The sequence below is a fragment of the Babylonia areolata genome, chromosome 3 (genome assembly GCF_041734735.1).
Source record: "Babylonia areolata isolate BAREFJ2019XMU chromosome 3, ASM4173473v1, whole genome shotgun sequence".
In the NCBI taxonomy this organism is placed as follows: Eukaryota; Metazoa; Mollusca; class Gastropoda; order Neogastropoda; family Buccinidae; genus Babylonia; species Babylonia areolata.
In genome coordinates, this window is record NC_134878.1 from 37,726,718 (window position 1) to 37,745,304 (window position 18,587).

The 18,587-nt window shown below is 47.8% G+C and overlaps 3 protein-coding genes across 6 annotated transcripts in view; 2 read left to right on the forward strand and 1 right to left on the reverse strand.

Annotated features, from left to right (window-relative positions):
• The window catches only part of LOC143280319 (uncharacterized), a 25,772-nt gene extending 14,428 nt beyond the window's left edge, over nucleotides 1–11,344 (forward strand). Inside the window, exons 5-8 of the mRNA XM_076584951.1 lie at nucleotides 1,766–1,979; nucleotides 2,986–3,207; nucleotides 10,270–10,439; nucleotides 11,041–11,344. Coding sequence (XP_076441066.1) covers nucleotides 1,766–1,979; nucleotides 2,986–3,207; nucleotides 10,270–10,439; nucleotides 11,041–11,344 — 910 coding nt within the window. The remainder of the gene's footprint in view (nucleotides 1–1,765; nucleotides 1,980–2,985; nucleotides 3,208–10,269; nucleotides 10,440–11,040) is intronic.
• Nucleotides 11,203–18,583, reverse strand: LOC143279973 (uncharacterized). Its single transcript, XM_076584365.1, has 3 exons — nucleotides 17,705–18,583; nucleotides 13,922–15,628; nucleotides 11,203–11,340 (listed from the first exon to the last, which is right to left on the reverse strand). The coding sequence occupies exon 2, from the start codon at nucleotides 15,434–15,436 to the stop codon at nucleotides 14,861–14,863; it is 576 nt and encodes a 191-aa protein (XP_076440480.1). The 5' UTR covers nucleotides 15,437–15,628; nucleotides 17,705–18,583; the 3' UTR covers nucleotides 11,203–11,340; nucleotides 13,922–14,860.
• The window catches only part of LOC143279972 (coiled-coil and C2 domain-containing protein 1-like), a 69,754-nt gene continuing 62,582 nt past the window's right edge, over nucleotides 11,416–18,587 (forward strand). For all 4 annotated transcript variants that reach the window (XM_076584362.1, XM_076584361.1, XM_076584363.1 and 1 more), the window contains exon 1: nucleotides 11,416–13,595. In XM_076584362.1, coding sequence (XP_076440477.1) covers nucleotides 13,524–13,595 — 72 coding nt within the window. In that variant the 5' untranslated portion in view covers nucleotides 11,416–13,523. The remainder of the gene's footprint in view (nucleotides 13,596–18,587) is intronic.

The window sequence follows — 18,587 nt, forward strand, 5'->3', positions numbered from 1 at the left end:
CCTTTCCACATCTCTTAGATGGTAGACTTTCCTCCCTGTAGGAAATCTTATGGTGTCAGGTAACGTTAGGCAACAAATATAGGGAACCAAAGGAAATCAGAGAGAATAGACGGCATTCCCCTGAGTTGAAATGTTCTAGGGATAAGTTGGAATTTACAGTTGATGGAAATAGTAATATTCACTGATCTGATAGTTTGTGGACATGACTTCTCAATTTCATTTAGTGTAGAACACTCAAGGGTAATAGCGGCACCTTTTCACCCGCGTGATAGTGATAACGCAATACACCCGAGTGATAGTGCCATCGCCCGTGTGATACTTATACCGGCTGCGACAGTCAAAGCCGATCTTGAGATCTACGGCAGACATCGCTTCACCAGTGTCAGTGACCTCCGACACCAGTTACTCAAGGAGAGATGTGGAGATGAGCCATTGAATGCAAACCACAACGTTGACATGGCAAGCATGCCTCCATGCAAACAAACTCTTCAAGAGCACATCAAACGGAGCAACTATCAAGTTGCCATTTGGAAAAGGGCTCTCGAACCCATTTCTGATGTTCCAGCAGCAAGCAATGGACATGGATTGATCGACGTTGATGGCACCTGGGAACCAATGTGGTCCGCAGAAGACGTCATCCTGCCCGCAGATATGGTTGACTTCCTTGTGGACTTTCCAGACTGACGACAAAGAAGAAGCTGTCATATCCTACGTATCAGAAGAGTCGCTTTCTACTTATGCCGAGGGAAGCGACTCAGAATGATGAGATAGGGGTAGGGGAGATAAACTGGTGACAGAGGACAGCACACACACACACACACACACACACACACACACACACACACACACACCCATGTGCTCACACTTGGAAAGTGCACATAAACGTTTTTTTCAATGAATAGACCAATATGAATTTGTAAAGAATTAAATTGGCGTTGAAGCCAAATAGGGGGTAGGGGAGATAAACCGGCGGCAGAGGACAGCAGAATAGGCCCATGGTGATGTGGCTTAGCTCAACAGAATCACAAGAGACTGTTCTTTGAAACTGTGGTGTACTTTGTTTCTAATAAGTTGCACAGTTTTCCAGAGAGGCAGTTTATTGCAAACATTTAGGCAAATTCACAGTTCGCAACATGTGACAGACGGTGGGTACACACGTAGCTTCACTGCGGTCACTTTATTGCATATATTGTCGTTCTGATTATGGTGTATCGTGTAGAAGGCATTACTGTCAACAAAAACACAAAGGAAATTCTTGTAGCTCAAATAACAAAGACACGGGTGATCACCAAACTTATGGAAGGTTTTGGACCGACGAAAAGCAGCCGTGGTACCTGAGATGGGTACCCTTCAAAATTAAGCCAGAACGGACAGTGAGTCCCAAGATTTTTTATGTTAACATGATTTTTCGTAATCTATAAACTCTAAAGCACCAAAAAATACATATGACAAATTTATTAGGGGGGGGGGGGGGGGTGAAAGGTGGGCCATTTCTCCTGACCGAGTACAAGACGCGGTGCTCGCGAACTTGATCAATTGGACACACACACACACACACACACACACACACAGAGAGAGAGAGAAAGAGAGAGAGAGAGAGAGAGAGATATGAAATGATATATCAGAAAACCAGATTTGCTAATCGATAGATAACCTCATATAGAGGAACAACAGGTCAAGTCAAGGAAGACAAAGTAGCATGCAAGACAGAGACAGAAAGCAGCAGCACCCCTTCCTGCCTGACGTAATTGAAATCTGTCCCCAGGTTTGTGGTGGGAGTGGCGGATTCCGATCTCCTCTGTCGGTTCACGGTGTTCGGACTGAGTGAGCTGGCGTCCGGAGGCCGAGTGTTTGAAAACGAGGTGGAGGTGGAACTGTCGCTGGGCAGATTGGCTCCCGTGGCAGGACAGACCCAGGGCAAATTTGTGGCTGTCAGCACCATCTACTTCAGGATCAACGAGGAAGATGGGGTGCTGTGGGTGAGGTCCTTAGATTATGAGGAGAATTTGTTGTTTCAGTCGTTATTATCATTATCATTATCATCATCATCATCATCATTATTATTATCAGTATCATTGATGTTGCTACTGCTGTTTACAGTCTTTCAATAATCATAATATTAATGATAATTATCATTACTATTAGCATCATTATCATCATCATCATTATTATTATTATTACGTTTCCCACCCCTCTTGCGGCAAATCAGTGGCAGCCTCTGTGTGTGTGTGTGTGTGTGTGTGTGTGTGTGCGCACGCGTGTGTGTGTTTGTGTGTGTGTGCGTGCGTGAGTGTGTAAGTGTACACATGTGTCAGGAGAGCTCTGTGCACATGTGTGTGTGTGTGTGTGTCGGGGCTCGTGTACGTTTATGTGTATTTGTTTGTGCTTTCATATCTGTGAAACTGCATGTTTGTTGCATATCTGTTATACATGTGTGTGTGTGTGTGTGTGTGTCTGCATGTTTTACATTTATTTGCTTATTTATCATCATTATTGTCTTTTTTTTTTCTTTTCTTTTTAATTTATTTATTATTATTATTATTATTATTATTATCATCTTCCTTCATTGTTTCTTCTTTTTTTTCTCAAGGCCTGACCAAGCGCGTTGGGTTACGCTGCTGGTCAGGCATCTGCTTGGCAGATGTGGTGTAGCGATATGGATTTGTCCGAACGCAGTGACGCCTCCTTGGGCTGCTAATTCTGATTCTGATACTGTTGTTGTTACTATGTTGTTGTTATTACTGCAGCAACTGTTGTAATTACTGTCGGCTGGGGAATGAGCGAAAATAACATTATCATTACTGTTACAGCGTTTTCCCCTGAGGGCTGATGTAGTAAAAGCATGATTATTGCTGATATTTCTTCCCCCATGAAAGAAAACAGAATTCATTCATTTATTCAGTTGTTCTCTCTCTCTCTCTCTTTGTGCCCTTGACCACCATATCTTTTCTTTATTTGTTTTCCCTTGTTTTTTTCCCTGAGCAGACGATAGCGGAAACGGGGTGGCTGTCCAACGGCATGGACTGGGCAGAAACTCCCTGGCAGGATGACGTCACGGTAGCGTTCGGCAACGTCACCATTGTCGTCACCTTCGACAGCGACAATGTCATGAGCTGGCGTGTGCCGGCCTGTGACGTCACGTTCAAGTTCCGGCCCGTCGCTCGGCGGGAGAACCCCCAGACGAGAGTTCCAGGAATCTCCATCACGGTGTGTTGTGTGGTGTTGTGAGAGGTGATGTGCTGTGTGCATGGGGTGGTGAGGTGTGGGAGATGCTGGTTTGATGTGGCTATGTGGGGTGGGTCGGTGGGGTGAATTGGAATGTGGGGTGGTGAGATGTGGGAGGTGGTGTGATGGGGCGGTGAGGTGGAGTGGGATATGGTTTGGTGTTGTGTTGCGCGGTACGCTTTGTATGCGTTGTATCTGGCATTGAATTCGTATTCATTGTAATGTAGCGCAGTGTGGTCGAGTGGTGTGGTGCAGAGTGACGTATTGCAGTGGAGTATGGTGCTATTGGATGTGGTGTGGTATGGTGTGGTGTGGTGTGGTTGTGTGGGGAGTCAGTTAATTTATTCTTCTTACGTATTTGCATGCAAAATCAATTAAAAATCTTTGTAAATAGCTCATACGAGCAGTGGATGGGTGCATGTTTGGAAGTGGGCACATCTATCAAACTGACGAATGTTAAAAATCATTTATTTTTTTATCAGCACGAATGTCACATATGCTAATGGTTAACCAGGTTTTGGTGAAACTGTGAAACTATTCATATAGTTAATAAAATAGTAAAGAGTGGTAACTCTCTCCATTCACAAGGTACACTACTTCAAGTCAGTGCTGCTTACACTACTGATCATGTCAGCTAGCACACAGGTAAATAAAAGGTACATTGGAACAAACCCAGACACTTCTTCATATCGTCACTATATATCGTTTTGGGCCCTAACAAGTGTCAAAGGGCTCAAATTTTTATTCGTTGAAAAAAAACAACCCTCCCCATTATTAAAAAAAAAAGGGGGGGGGGGGGGGGGGATTTCCGTATTCGTCTCTTGTTAGGTACTCTTCACTTGCTCTGAATTCAAAATTTTATTAAATAGAAATGCAGCACCTTGGGAGGAAGATCTATCTGAAGCAAATAAGTATTTATATCCCTTTTTTCACGCTTTTCATCCAAAAAAAAAAAAAAAAAAAAAAAATCGTTTGTGCATGTAAAAAGGTGTTTGTTTTAGAGAGTGTGGTTCGATTCTAATAGAAGAGAGAGGGGAGCAGACAGGGGGATATAGGATCAACTAACGATGCACTCACTCACTCTCTCCTCACATCAATAGCAGGGCCACATGGAGTGGTTTTTATAGAGTGTTTACTTTACAATACAACACACACTAAGCAGTTCACCCTACTTAGCAAAAGCAACACACACTAAGGCAGCACACAGTAAAAAAAAGTTCACCCTACACCTAAAGCAGCACCTATAAGCAGCACACCTGGAACACAAACACACAACCAAAACCCAGGTCAGGTAAAATCTCAAAATATCCTGACATCACTGACATGAAAGGCCTATACCTTCTCAGCACCTTTCATCACATGTCCACCAGTATGCACTCTTCTCACACATAGATCCATGTGAGGAAATACAAACTCCATCAAGCTTACCTGCCACCAACAGTGACATACCAATTACTATACTGTGTACAAAACATATCACTGACCAATACAACCCTGTGTTCCAACTCATGTTACCAATCATTCAGCTAAACTGTGTGTTACCATGACCAAACAAATCTCCTCTTTGCCTTCACAAAGTGTCCCACTAACACAAGTACATGTGTGGAAATCATTACTTCCAACATACCTCTGGTAAACAGCAATATGCAACCATATAGCACTGACCCTCAGTGCTCTCATTGTTAACCAACTCATTAATCTCATTAAAATGTGCTTTCCCACTTTGTCTGAACAAAGTAAACCACTGACACATAGCACAACTCCTACACATGTTACCACAACAACCAACAAATCAAACATGTGTTCCACAACACTTGCTGTTACCCCCATGTGTACACACACACACATGAAAAACCCTCAACACACACTGACGTTGTGTTAGCCTTTTGATCTGTTCAGTTCACACTGAACCAACCCCACCTACTATATAAAACAAGTAAGTAATACATCAAAAATACAGAACAAGATATCTGTAACCAAATAGAAGGGGGGGGGGGGGACTCAAAAGATTTAGGCCAGTACTTCTCTCAGTGGGTAACTCTCACACATTAACCCCTTTTCTTTCCACAAGCCACAAGATCAACTTAAACTGGCTGTTCACTGACACAATCATAGTTTCCCAACATAACTAAGTTATCAACATAACATAAAACCATTACAAGTCATGTACTCACAGCCCAACAGGGATTTCCTTGTTCCTCACATCACTGATCAGTCAGTCACCCTGTGTCAGTCAGTTCTTCTGGGAGACAGCTAAGAACTGAGTGTGCTGACTGGTTTTATCCCTTCCCACAACATACTATGCAAGCTACAACACTCCCCAATTGGATGAACCAAAGTAACCAATCTTGGCTGGTCTTGGAGTTGAGAGACTGATTGATATATCCACTATTCCTGTGTTGGTTTCCTCTTTCAACGCGGTTTGACCTGATTCGCCAACAAAACCTGCTTGTGTATACACACGGTGACGCCAAGTCTAACATTTAACGTCACAAAGAGAAGGGGGGAGGTGGGGGGGGGGTGAGGAAGACACAACATCAGAGCATCATGCCGACCGGGTCGAGGATAGATTTTGCATAAATTCCCCCTAGCTTCATCCCGAAGTCCTGCCATCCACCTCAGCTGCGTTCGTGGAGGGGGAGATGGGGAACGACTTGAAAGACAGGCCGCCACACGGAACGTTCTGCTCAGCACGGGAATTGCGGCAGACGTCGCACAACCGCACGTGTTCCTACAACTGGGACTGGTGATGCGGTGTCGCGGACCAAAGGCGCCGACTAGGGAGTGGGGTGAGGAGGTGGAGGGGTGGAAGGGGGGAGGATGGCGTGGTGTCGGCACAACCTCAAAGACTGGACTTGGGATGGAGCGGGAAGGGAGATAAGAAGGAGGGGTTGGGGGGGGGGAGGGGACAGAGTGTGGGTGGTGGGGGGTGACACTGCTGGCACACTATAACACCCACCCCCGGCTTTTGAATGCAATGTCCTCATTGCTGCTGACCACATGCTGACGACTGCCGTCATCAATTAATGCTAATGGGGAGATTAGTTCTTTAACCCAAAAATTAGCAGAAACATAAACATGTGAAAATGAAGACATTACAGGACAAAAGAAACCACCAAAAATACATTTCAAAATGATACAGCTGTACATAACTCCATAACCCAGAAAAGCATACAAAAAAAATCAAACAGAGCTACACAACGCAAAAATCAACAGAGTTCCAGCTGACACATCAGCCACCACAAACCCTGGAATGAAGGAAAACAACAACAAAAAACCCATAACATGACACAATTTTCCCCAATTCCAACATTCCCCTAGCAGGCTGTAGCAACAACTCTAGTCAATGCCGGATGGCTCGCATCAAACCTGTCCCTAGCTCTAGCCCTACAAGTTGACCCTGACAGTTTCCCAACCCTGTCAGTCTGAGCTAGCACCCTGGCACCCACACATGTCCTATGCACCCCAGGCTTCGGATGAGACCTGGTGCCATTCTCACACAAACCAGTTACCACCGGTCTGTGTGGCCGTCCTGGAGACTTGACTGCATCCTGGCAGTCTCCATCACCTGTGCCCTCCCTTGTGGCACATGTACCAGGAACACCTGGATCAGGTGGTATGGGCAGCAGCACCCATTCACCCTGGCAAGGATCATCCTCACAGTCACCCCTTGTCCTGACTGGAGTCTTTTCTTTCAGACTCGGATCCTGCCTCCTGAGACTATTGGGCAAGTCTCTCTGGTTCTCATTGTGGGAATCTTTGTGTTTTTCCTTGGGGAGAACCTTACCCACCTTTGGGGAAATCCCATTTCCCACCACTGACTGACCTTTCCTACGTCTATTCCTTCTCTTCCTTTTGCCCAAATCCCTGTTCTCTATCATTGCCCCATCTCTCTGACTGACTAAATCTGACATTAACCCCTGCATGGACCTAATACTCTCTTCCAACAGTAACAGTTTGTCACCCAATTGTGCTGTCTCTTCCCTGGCCTGTTGCTGTTGTTGGTCCTCTTCCAGTTCTTGCCACAACCTCAGGGCTTCATCCCTCGCCTGAATGAAGGTGGTGTGTGGCTCCCTCCTCACTACGCGGCGCAGCTCCCTTTTCAGCAGGGGGTTCCAGAGGCTATCGATGAAGTGGTCCCTCAGCATCTCAGCGGTGAGGGCCCCAGTGCTCTTCGTCCGGATGATCCTCCCCATGCTGCACAGAGCATGGGAGTAGTCCAAGGTGGACTCCTCTGGCAACTGCTCCCTGCTGAAGAAGGTGGACAGCAGTGTGGTGACACGCCTCCCGTCACCGAACACCCCCAGCAGAATGTTGATCACCTTCTCTGGGGTGTTGGTCTCCTCCAGGTCCGCAGCATCAGCTCCCTGCGTGCAGTTCCCTGCAGATGGCTGTAGATGAAGTAGGCAGCCATCTCGTCTCCCATGGAGTATGCAGCCAGGACCCGCTTCACCTCCTTGATGAAGTCGTCAGCCGACACCTCACCTGACTCACCAGTGAACACTGGGAGTGTGGGTGCTACATACCACCCCATGGGAAATTCCTGCGCCATTGTAGTTGGGGTTGTCATCTCTGGGCTGTGTTACCTGGCTGTGTGCTGCTTAAGTCAACTAAACTACCGAACAATATACCTGCTTATCCTGTCAAGCAAACACTCTACCTGCCTATCCTGCCGGCGACGCCAAGTTGTAAAAAAAAAAAAAGGTGTTTTTAGAGAGTGTGGTTCAATTCTAATAGAAGAGAGAGGGGAGCAGACAGGGGGATATAGGATCAACTAACGATGCACTCACTCACTCTCTCCTCACATCAATAGCAGGGCCACATGGAGTGGTTTTTATAGAGTGTTTACTTTACAATACAACACACACTAAGCAGTTCACCCTACTTAGCAAAAGCAACACACACTAAGGCAGCACACAGTAAAAAAAAGTTCACCCTACACCTAAAGCAGCACACCTGGAACACAAACACACAACCAAAACCCAGGTCAGGTAAAATCTCAAAATATCCTGACATCACTGACATGAAAGGCCTATACCTTCTCAGCACCTTTCATCACATGTCCACCAGTATGCACTCTTCTCACACATAGATCCATGTGAGGAAATACAAACTCCATCAAGCTTACCTGCCACCAGCAGTGACATACCAATTACTATACTGTGTACAAAACATATCACTGACCAATACAACCCTGTGTTCCAACTCATGTTACCAATCATTCAGCTAAACTGTGTGTTACCATGACCAAACAAATCTCCTCTTTGCCTTCACAAAGTGTCCCACTAACACAAGTACATGTGTGGAAATCATTACTTCCAACATACCTCTGGTAAACAGCAATATGCAACCTTATAGCACTGACCCTCAGTGCTCTCATTGTTAACCAACTCATTAATCTCATTAAAATGTGCTTTCCCACTTTGTCTGAACAAAGTAAACCACTGACACATAGCACAACTCCTACACATGTTACCACAACAACCAACAAATCAAACATGTGTTCCACAACACTTGCTGTTACCCCCATGTGTACACACACACACATGAAAAACCCTCAACACACACTGACATTGTGTTAGCCTTTTGATCTGTTCAGTTCACACTGAACCAACCCCACCTACTATATAAAACAAGTAAGTAATACATCAAAAATACAGAACAAGATATCTGTAACCAAATAGAAGGGGGGGGGGGGGGGGGGGGGACTCAAAAGATTTAGGCCAGTACTTCTCTCAGTGGGTAACTCTCACACATTAACCCCTTTTCTTTCCACAAGCCACAAGATCAACTTAAACTGGCTGTTCACTGACACAATCATAGTTTCCCAACATAACTAAGTTATCAACATAACATAAAACCATTTCAAGTCATGTACTCACAGCCCAACAGGGATTTCCTTGTTCCTCACATCACTGATCAGTCAGTCACCCTGTGTCAGTCAGTTCTTCTGGGAGACAGCTAAGAACTGAGTGTGCTGACTGGTTTTATCCATCGAGATCGTATTTATAGGTCAGTTTATAGGTCAGTGGTTTTATCCCTTCCCACAACATACTATGCAAGCTACAACACTCCCCAATTGGATGAACCAAAGTAACCAATCTTGGCTGGTCTTGGAGTTGAGAGACTGATTGACATATCCGCTATTCCTATGTTGGTTTCCTCTTTCAACGCGGTTTGATCTGATTCGCCAACAAAACCTGCTTGTGTATACACACGGTGACGCCAAGTCTAACATTTAACGTCACAAAGAGAAGGGGGGAGGTGGGGGGGGAGGGGGGAGGAAGACACAACATCAGAGCATCATGCCGACCGGGTCGAGGATAGATTTTGCATAAATTCCCCCTAGCTTCATCCCGAAGTCCTGCCATCCACCTCAGCTGCGTTCGTGGAGGGGGAGATGGGGAACGACTTGAAAGACAGGCCGCCACACGGAACGTTCTGCTCAGCACGGGAATTGGGGCAGACGTCGCACAACCGCACGTGTTCCTACAACTGGGACTGGTGATGCGGTGTCGCGGACCAAAGGCGCCGACTAGGGAGTGGGGTGAGGAGGTGGAGGGGTGGAAGGGATGAGGATGGCGTAGTGTCGGCACAACCTCAAAGACTGGACTTGGGATGGAGCGGGAAGGGAGATAAGAAGGAGGGTGGGGGGGGAGGGGACAGAGTGTGGGTGGTGGGGGGTGACACTGCTGGCACACTATAACATGCATATTCCATGATTCTTGAGAGTTCAATAAGAAATAACCGGATTGTTCATTTACTTAACCCTTTGACCGCTGCTGACGAGTACGCTCGTCAATGAAGTCTTTTGCCTGAGATGTTACTGAGGTCAGGATGTCAGTCACCATTCTTTGTCAATTTTGGACTTCTTCCTCTTGGGATTGCATTACATTATTTTGTTCATGAAAATAAATCACACCACTTACAAACACACAAAAAGTAGTTCTTGCATTTCGCATTCATGCCTCACTGATCCCATCACACCAGGGTTCGGCTGTCAAGAGGTTAAATCAATGTATTCATTTTGGGGTGTGGAGAAAGGCTCCTCCCAGGGCCTCGTTCAGTGACGCCCAGTGCCAGTTTCCCAACGTGCTGTGTGCCACGCCCGATGATGACGAGAACTTTCTGGAACAGGCGGCCACGAGTCTGGGCCTGACTGTTAACCAGTACCTCATGTACGCATCGCTCCGATACGCCCCCAAACAGACCAGGTTGACTATAATTATATACTGTACAAGGCCCAATGTGTACGCACGGATGAACGCTTAGTGTGTCTGGCTGTCTTTCTGTTTGCCTGTGTCTGTATCTCTGTGTGTTTGTCTCCGCTGTATCTGTCTCTGTCTCCGTCTCTGCCCTCCCTCCCCCTCTCCCCCCACCCTGACCCCCACCCCCACCCCCCAATATCCCCCCCCACACCCCCCCCCACACACACACAATCTTTCCTCCTCTCTGTGTCTTTTCGTCGAACATACACTGATACACACACGCACGTGTGCGCGCATACACACACACACACACACACTATCTCTCTCTCTGTCTCACTGTAATGAGCGTGTGTATGCGTTTCTCATGATTGCTTGTGCTTGTGCAAAAAGCTACCGACACCCAGTGAAACAGAACGATACCTGTCTCCAACACGTCTCTTCTCGTTGATGTCATAACATACTGCTTTGTTGTCTATAAACTCACAGAATTTTGTCTTTTGTATCGAATAAACGTAACACTGAACATTTGAAAACGATCATGGAAAAAATTTTTTTAAAACATTGTCTTCCTCATGTCATCCGTGCCTGGGTCTGTGTTTTTGCGCAGGGGATCGTACAAATTTGAATGCTACCTGGTCTGCAACCTGTTCAAGACCAAGTGCTCCCCGGACAGGCAGCTGCAGGCGATCCGTATCTGTGCTTCTCTGCTGACCAAGCGCAGGACCCTGACCTGCATACAGCAGCTGCAGACATCCTACAACGCCATGGACCTCTTCGAGAAGTGCGTGCACTTCGTCTGCCGGAACGAGTACTACGCTTGCCAGAGCCTGCTCAAGTTCACCAAGCGCTGCCCAAAGGCCATGAAGCTGAAGAACCTGGACTGCGGCCCTCACCCTTTCCGGCGGATCTAGAACAGACCCAATGTAGTTTGATAAGCATGAAAACAATCACCCCCTAACCCCCCCCCCCCCCCCCCCTCCGCCCCCCTCTAAAAAAAAAAAGAAATGTAGAAAAACTGGGGAAAAAAAGATACTTTGAAGGTGATAGAAGAGTAAAGGCTGAGGTTTCCTGTCCTTCCTTTCTAAAAGGTTATTTTCAGATGAAGACAAAATTAATACGATTGTCGACCAAACCAAAAGACATGCGCTTGTCAGACAATAAACCAGATAGCAACACCAAAATAAAGTACAGATGTCATTTCGAAACTATAATCTCAGTGACTTTAAAAAGCCTCAATTTCAGACTGTCAAATACTGTCAACCCCATTCAAGAGTTCCAGTGTCTACAAAAAGAGAGTATGTCTTTCAAAATACGATCATCGCATCCACCCCCTGTTTCTTCAGTCTCTCCTCTTTGTCTCTCACTTTATCTTTGCCGACCTCTCTCTCTCTCACTCGCTCTATGCACACACACACATATATATATATATATATATATATATATATATATATATATATATATATATCACTCTCGATTTCTCTCTCTTTCTTTCTTCCCCTCTCTCTCTCTCTTTCTTTCTTCCTCTCGCCGCTCTCTCTGACTGTCTCTTTTTCCTCAGTCTGCAGCAACGATGTAGCGGTGTCAGAATAAACGACATCATCACGTCAGTGAGCCTCGTGAGAGTGCTTCGAGAAAGAAATAAAACTACCCGCTCGCGCACATACTCTGTGTGTGTGTGTGTGTGTGTGTGTGTGTGTGTGTGTATGCCGTGCGTGTGTGTGTGTGTGTGTGTGTGTGTGTGTGTGTGTTTCTCTCAGCCTCGTGGATCTGTGTGTTTCTGTGTCTCAGTGCCGTGTATTCAGTTTGTGCAAGCGTGTGTCTCAGTGTACGCGGCGACCGCCCGCGCGCCGGCGCGCGCGTGTGTGTGGTGTGTGTGTGTGTCAGTGTGTGTGTGTGTGTGTGTGTGTGCGTGCGTGCCGGCGTGCGTGCGTCAGTGTGTATGTGTGTGTGTGAGAGACTCGGAGAGACTGAGTGCAGTGAGTCGGTGAGTGCATGTGTATTTGTGTGCGTGCGTGCGTTTGTGCTTGCGTCACGGTGTGTCCGTCTGTGTCAGTTTGTGTTACGCGCGTGTGTGTGCGTTGTGCATTTGTGTTCCAATGTTATTTTCATTTTTGATTAAAGCATCATTAACGACAGTGCAAAAAACAAACAAAAAAACTAAACAACTTGAAACAAAAACAAAAACAAACAAACAAAAACAGGAAGAAACCGAGGAAGGATTAACTGCCCGTGAGTGATCGTGAACAATGAAAGAAACTGACGCGGCGTGCACGCGCCCGCGCGCGCGCGTGTGTGTCAGTGTGTGTGTGTGTGTGCACGGTGAGTGTGTGCGTGTGCTAGTCCGTGTCAGCCGGTGATCGTTTTAATTTTGATTTTTTTTTTTTTTCACGTTTTTTTGTGTGAGACAGAGACAGAGGGTGTGTGTGTGTGTGTGTGTGTGGTGGTGGTGGTGGGCCAGGGGGGCGGGGAACCGGATGAAATGAATGAACTTGGGGACTGATTATTTTCCGGCAGTAGGGGTTGGGGAGGTGTGAGACTACGTACATCGCAATCAATATGTATTCGCATGCGTACCGTGACCCACATACATCTGCCTAAACTGAAAACGAACAATAACAAAAAAACAAAACAAAACAAAACAAACAAAAAACCCGCCAAATTCATTTTAATACGAATAAAGGCATTGCAACTGAATACAAGAAAGCAAATAGCATGGAGGCCCTAATGCATGAATATAAAGAACGGGTGGAAGAGTTCCATCGGCAACATTAACGAACAAACAGTAAAATAAATGAATAAACAAATAAATAAATTTAAGCAGGAGAGCAAGGTATCAAACATTATGGCAAAAGGTGTGATAAGTATTTAATGTTTTTGAACTAAAGGGGGTTGGGTACTACTGTTGAGAGACTCGGAGACAGAGAGAGAAGAAAAGCACATGTCTGAAAGAAAGACAACTCCATGCTGCCCATCAGATAACTCTTGCCAATTACCAAGTCAGCCAACTTCCGGCATCAGGCGGCAACCACTAACGCCAGACCAAACACTGCAATGATCTCCTTGAGAAGCGAGCGACTTGAATGAACAGACATGTTGGAACAGAAGTCAAACATCGGGTCAGAACATGACACGAAAAGAAAAGGGACAGAATTGATGAAACAGGTATGATTCGACGATTCCAGGCGAATAAACAGTGAGAACGCAGATGATCAAGTACGCACGTTAAACATCCTGTAACCCATGTCAGTGTTCGGTGGGTTATGGAAACACGAAAATACCCAGCATGCATGAACCACGACAGAGTCATCGGCAAGTCGATGTTAGTCGTGCAACGGAAAGAAGAAGAAGAAACACACACACACACACACACACACACACTATAATTCAGATAAGTTATGGTAGTAAAGTGATCACTGCCCTACTTTTTGTCAAAATGGCCTATCATCGGGCAATACACTTTAGAGGGACAATTTTAAATGGCTACTGACCGTTTTGCTTCTCTTAAATAGGGCTGGATGATCGTTACCGGTGGGCTGGCCCGTCCGAGGGTGTTGTCGTCCTCGTAGTGGGGGTGTGTAGGCGTTCCCGTACTTGATTGTGACCAAAGCTTGCAGAAAATTAAAGATGTCTGCCGTGCTGAGTCACTGGTCCGGCGTCTGGCGTGGCTGTAGCTGGGCTTTTCCTGAGAGCTGTTGTGGTCAGTTGTGGCCTCTTCGCTGGTCGAATGTACACTGCGAAGCGTTAGTCTTACGTCGGGCTGACCACAGCACCTGCCAGCGTTTGTTTACAGCGCCTCTCCCTTGCTGGCAAGAGTAACCGCCCCTTGGTGCCTAACTTCCGCCGTCTGCTAACTGTCTTTCACAACACTCCCCCCATCTTTATGATGACAGGCCCTTTCTTGGGGAGAGACTAGCAGACGTCCGGGTGGTCCTCTTCTGTAGGTCCAGGAGGGCGCAGCTGGCTAGACTCACTGGGAGAAGAGCCGGAGGGTGTTGGTGGTAGACTCCTCCAACAGCTCCTCTGGTGTGGTGTCGAGATGAGCGGCCACACTTTCAGCCACTACGTAGAGCTGGCTTGGCACTAACCACTGTTCCCCTGGCCCTAGAGGGAAATAGGGTGTTCTGTGCCCAGAGATAAAATGCTAATGTCGGCCGACTGCGACTGTTCGATACATGCGCCCATGACCCAGGTCGGGAGACCTTGGGGTAGGGCACTTCGGCGTCCGTGTTTGGGGGCAGCTAGTCGCCGCTAACTCCTCAGGGAGCCCAGAGGGCTCTTGCCTTGCCCTCATTTTCTGACTTTGTGCCTTCGCCCGCCTACGTTTGTCTACCTTCATGGTATGGGGGGAGGGGGCACGAACGTCAGAGCTCTGGCCCCCGGACGTTGTGATGGAAGGTGTGAGCGGAGGTTTCGGGGATAGCGGCGGGTCAGCAACCGGTGGTGAGGGTACGACAGGAGGTTCGCAAACGGTTTCTGGGAGCCGGGGATCTGGCTGCGCAGTCCCAGATCCCGACGGCTGTTGGGCCTCGTCTCCTGAAGAGTTGGAGGGCATCAAAACAATTGTCTGGTGTTTCGACATCAACCTCCATTAAACTCTCCAGGAGATCCCCAGAACCTTCTGCTGCCTCTGTTTTCTCCCCAGCACCAGGTGCCAACCACAGCTGCGTATCCAGCCAAATATCACGCCGTGCTTTGTCTGGGTCATACGGCTGGGCCGGCTTCCTGAAGTGTAGGGCGGGCAAAGGGGCAATATGCTGTTCAATCCAACCTCGGGAATGAAGTTGAATGTCATGCATAGCCCTTGCCGCAGCGTCCAGCCACTTCCTAGGTTCAGCAGACCCAGACGAGCTTCGTGACTTCACCTCGCTCACCTTCTGCGAGAGTGCCTCCAGTCTCTCCTCGTTCCTCTGTAACCCGTGGACATTCGGGGGAGCTACAGGGCTGGCACGACGACACGCCTTCTGGCGGGTGACTGGTGTCGGCGGCCCAACCCGAATGTCCATCACGCTCCCCCTCGGGGGTAGCGAGGGCTGTCTTCATCCTCGGAGTTCTAGAGGGACACCACTGCCCTTTGCTCCGGTTCACCTTGGGGAGGGTCTGTGCCACAAACTGCACAGGAGTCCTGAAAAACCTTGGTGCCGTCCCCAGTTGCACCGCAGGACTTTCCGATGTGTTGCACGAACACACCCGGGCACCTGCAACCGACTCACTCAAAACATTGTTAGTTTTAACACATGGATTAAGTAAGGGACCCGGTCTTCCCACAAGCGCTTTATCGTGGGTTCCCGTTTGTCCAGGTTGCAGGTCCATGGCGGCACCACGACTCGCGAGTGCCGCGCGCCCCTGAGCCTTGCCAAAAGATGCCGGCGTTTTGCTCCCGGTAGTTTGGGTCCGACCCGAAAGGGTCAAACCCCTAGGGAATTCACCCCCTTCAGGACTCCGACCACCAAGGCCAGAATCCCTCTGGGCTCCATTGAACACCCCGCAAGCTTGGCCAGAAGAGACCTCGCCCGACTGAGTCGTACCGGAGCCTGGTTGCCCGTGACCAGGCTCACTCAAGGTTGCACTCAGATTTTGGGCCCAACCTGAATGTCCATCATGCTTACCCTCAGGGGTAGCGAGGGCTGAACCCACTCGAACCCCACTCAGGTCATGTGTCCCGCTCACTCTTCGGTACCGGGAGCGCTTACCCCGGCCCTCATGAGCATGAACTAAACCTGGTGGGTCCAAGGTTTTTGGCAGATCAGACATACCACCAGATCGACAAGCTTCACCATTGGTGGTAGTCCTAGTACACTCTTCCTCACCTTTCACAGCTGTGTCTGTCATGGCAGCTACCATGACTCCGTCCGGATAAGATGTCAGACCTGTGAAAGGGAGTACCTTACTCACCTGGTTGGTGAGGTTCGTGGCCTCAACTGCTCATGAGCTCTCCAGCTTTGCATAAGTTCAGCGGTGGCAGAATCTCCACGCAAATTCTTCACTGCCACCACTTCTTTGGGTCGGAGAATAATTAAGGGGACCCCATGCTCTATCACCACTACTCTCCCTAGGCGGGAAAGCGCAGTGGGCACGGTACCCCTGTCTCTCCTCACGGCCAAAGTGCGCACCCCTACCCCTATCGTCCCTGCCCCATTGCTGAGGTTCGTGACCGGGGTAATATCTCTCTTTTTGGTCGGAAGAGGCCCACCTGCCCCTGTCGCCGCTGCCCCATGACTGGGACTCGCGACCGGGGGGGGCCTCTCGCTTCGACCCTCATTAAATGACTTCACCACCTCATCGCTCTCCCAGCCCGCCTGGTACTGGGGCTGGCTCTGAGGTGTGCGCCCACCATAATCATCCAGCCACTGGGTAACCTCCTCTAACCTTTGCTGGAGGTTCCCTAAGTCTTCCAAAGCGGTGCCCTCCCTTCCCAAAGTGGGATGGTGTCCGCTACTGGAAAATAACCGGCTGCTGTGAATAGACTCATCCCTAAAGTCAGGAGTGGATCCATAGGGGCTTGGACGGACGCGCTTTTCCCTAGTATCAACTGGGGTCAGTGGCCCCTTGCTATCAGAGACTGTCACAGGCACCGAAGGGGGCTCATCCACGTAATCCCATTGGGATCGGCGTGGCGGGAGTGGGCTGTAGCCCTCCTCCCCTGAGCCTTCACCAATCAGTTCAGTCTCCTAAAATGGTGGCGCGTCCAAGTCAACGTGGGCCAGGACAGACCCATCTAATTTGCCCACCATTGCTTCAAGCATGCCAGGGCTAATCCATCCAAACTTGGATCTCATCCTCACTAACTCTTGTGCCCTTTTTATGCCCACCCCAGGAAGGACCTCCATGAGTTCCAATGGGGAGGCTTGATTGATAGCCTACGGTCTGTGACTAGTAGCCATTTTTCCTACAGGGTATGAATTTTTTCCTTTAAACTTGTTTGGGGTTTTACACAGACTTGTACTGGATCTGGAGAACAGTTACAAAAGCACTGTGCAGAAATATGAATACCAGTCCACACCAAAGAACTGCCCCAAAAATAAAAATAATGATTCAGGACCTTGAGTCAAAAGTCTAAGTTCCGTTTTCAGGATAAGTTAAATCAAAAACACAAACAAATATAAATATAAAAATAATGTCCCTGGAAAACTTCACTGGGGGTTCGAAAAACAACGATAGTGGAGTGTATCCCACTTCTGACACCAATAAAGTGATCACTGCCCTACTTTTTGTCAAAATGGCCTATCATCGGGCAATACACTTTAGAGGGACAATTTTTAATGGCTACTGACCGTTTTGCTTCTCTTAAATAGGGCTGGATGATCGTTACCGGTGGGCTGGCCCGTCCGAGGGTGTTGTCGTCCTCGTAGTGGGGGTGTGTAGGCGTTCCCGTACTTGATTGTGACCAAAGCTTGCAGAAAATTAAAGATGTCTGCCGTGCTGAGTCACTGGTCCGGCGTCTGGCGTGGCTGTAGCTGGGCTTTTCCTGAGAGCTGTTGTGGTCAGTTGTGGCCTCTTCGCTGGTCGAATGTACACTGCGAAGCGTTAGTCTTACGTCGGGCTGACCACAGCACCTGCCAGCGTTTGTTTACAGCGCCTCTCCCTTGCTGGCAAGAGTAACCGCCCCTTGGTGCCTAACTTCCGGCGTCTGCTAACTGTCTTTCACAACAGTAGCTTCTTCTTTCATTTCAAAGTTGTTCATTGAAAATCACAGTATTGATAAATGAATTAATATTGTTCACAATGTTCACTGCAACAGTATTTAATGTTACTGTACTGAACTGCGTGTTTGTTCACCAAGCTTGACTAATAACACTTTATTCATAATTATGTTACAAGGCTAATATTATGGGGTTCAGTGTTAAATGAAAATTTGCTAAAATCATTGATTACATTCCTATCCAGTTAAAAGATTTTCACATATTTTTGCGTTACATGTGCTCATGCTCAAACTGACAATGATTTTAGTTATGACCGCCCCTACCCTAAACTGCTACAAATCCAGGCTGGACGCGCACTGGCAACAGTTGCCTAGTGTGTACGAACCAACCTGCCTGCAGTAACTCAGCTACAGTGCTGCTTGCCATGCATACCACAAACCAGTGCTGTAGCCACCAAGGAGAGGCGAACTAGCCTGAAGAAGGCTTCAACGCCCAAAAGTTCAAGGTTCAATGT

Excerpts from the sequence above, each read along its gene's own strand:
- LOC143279973 (XM_076584365.1), bottom strand. The coding sequence starts at position 15,436 with ATGGACATTCGGGTTGGGCCGCCGACACCAGTCACCCGCCAGAAGGCG.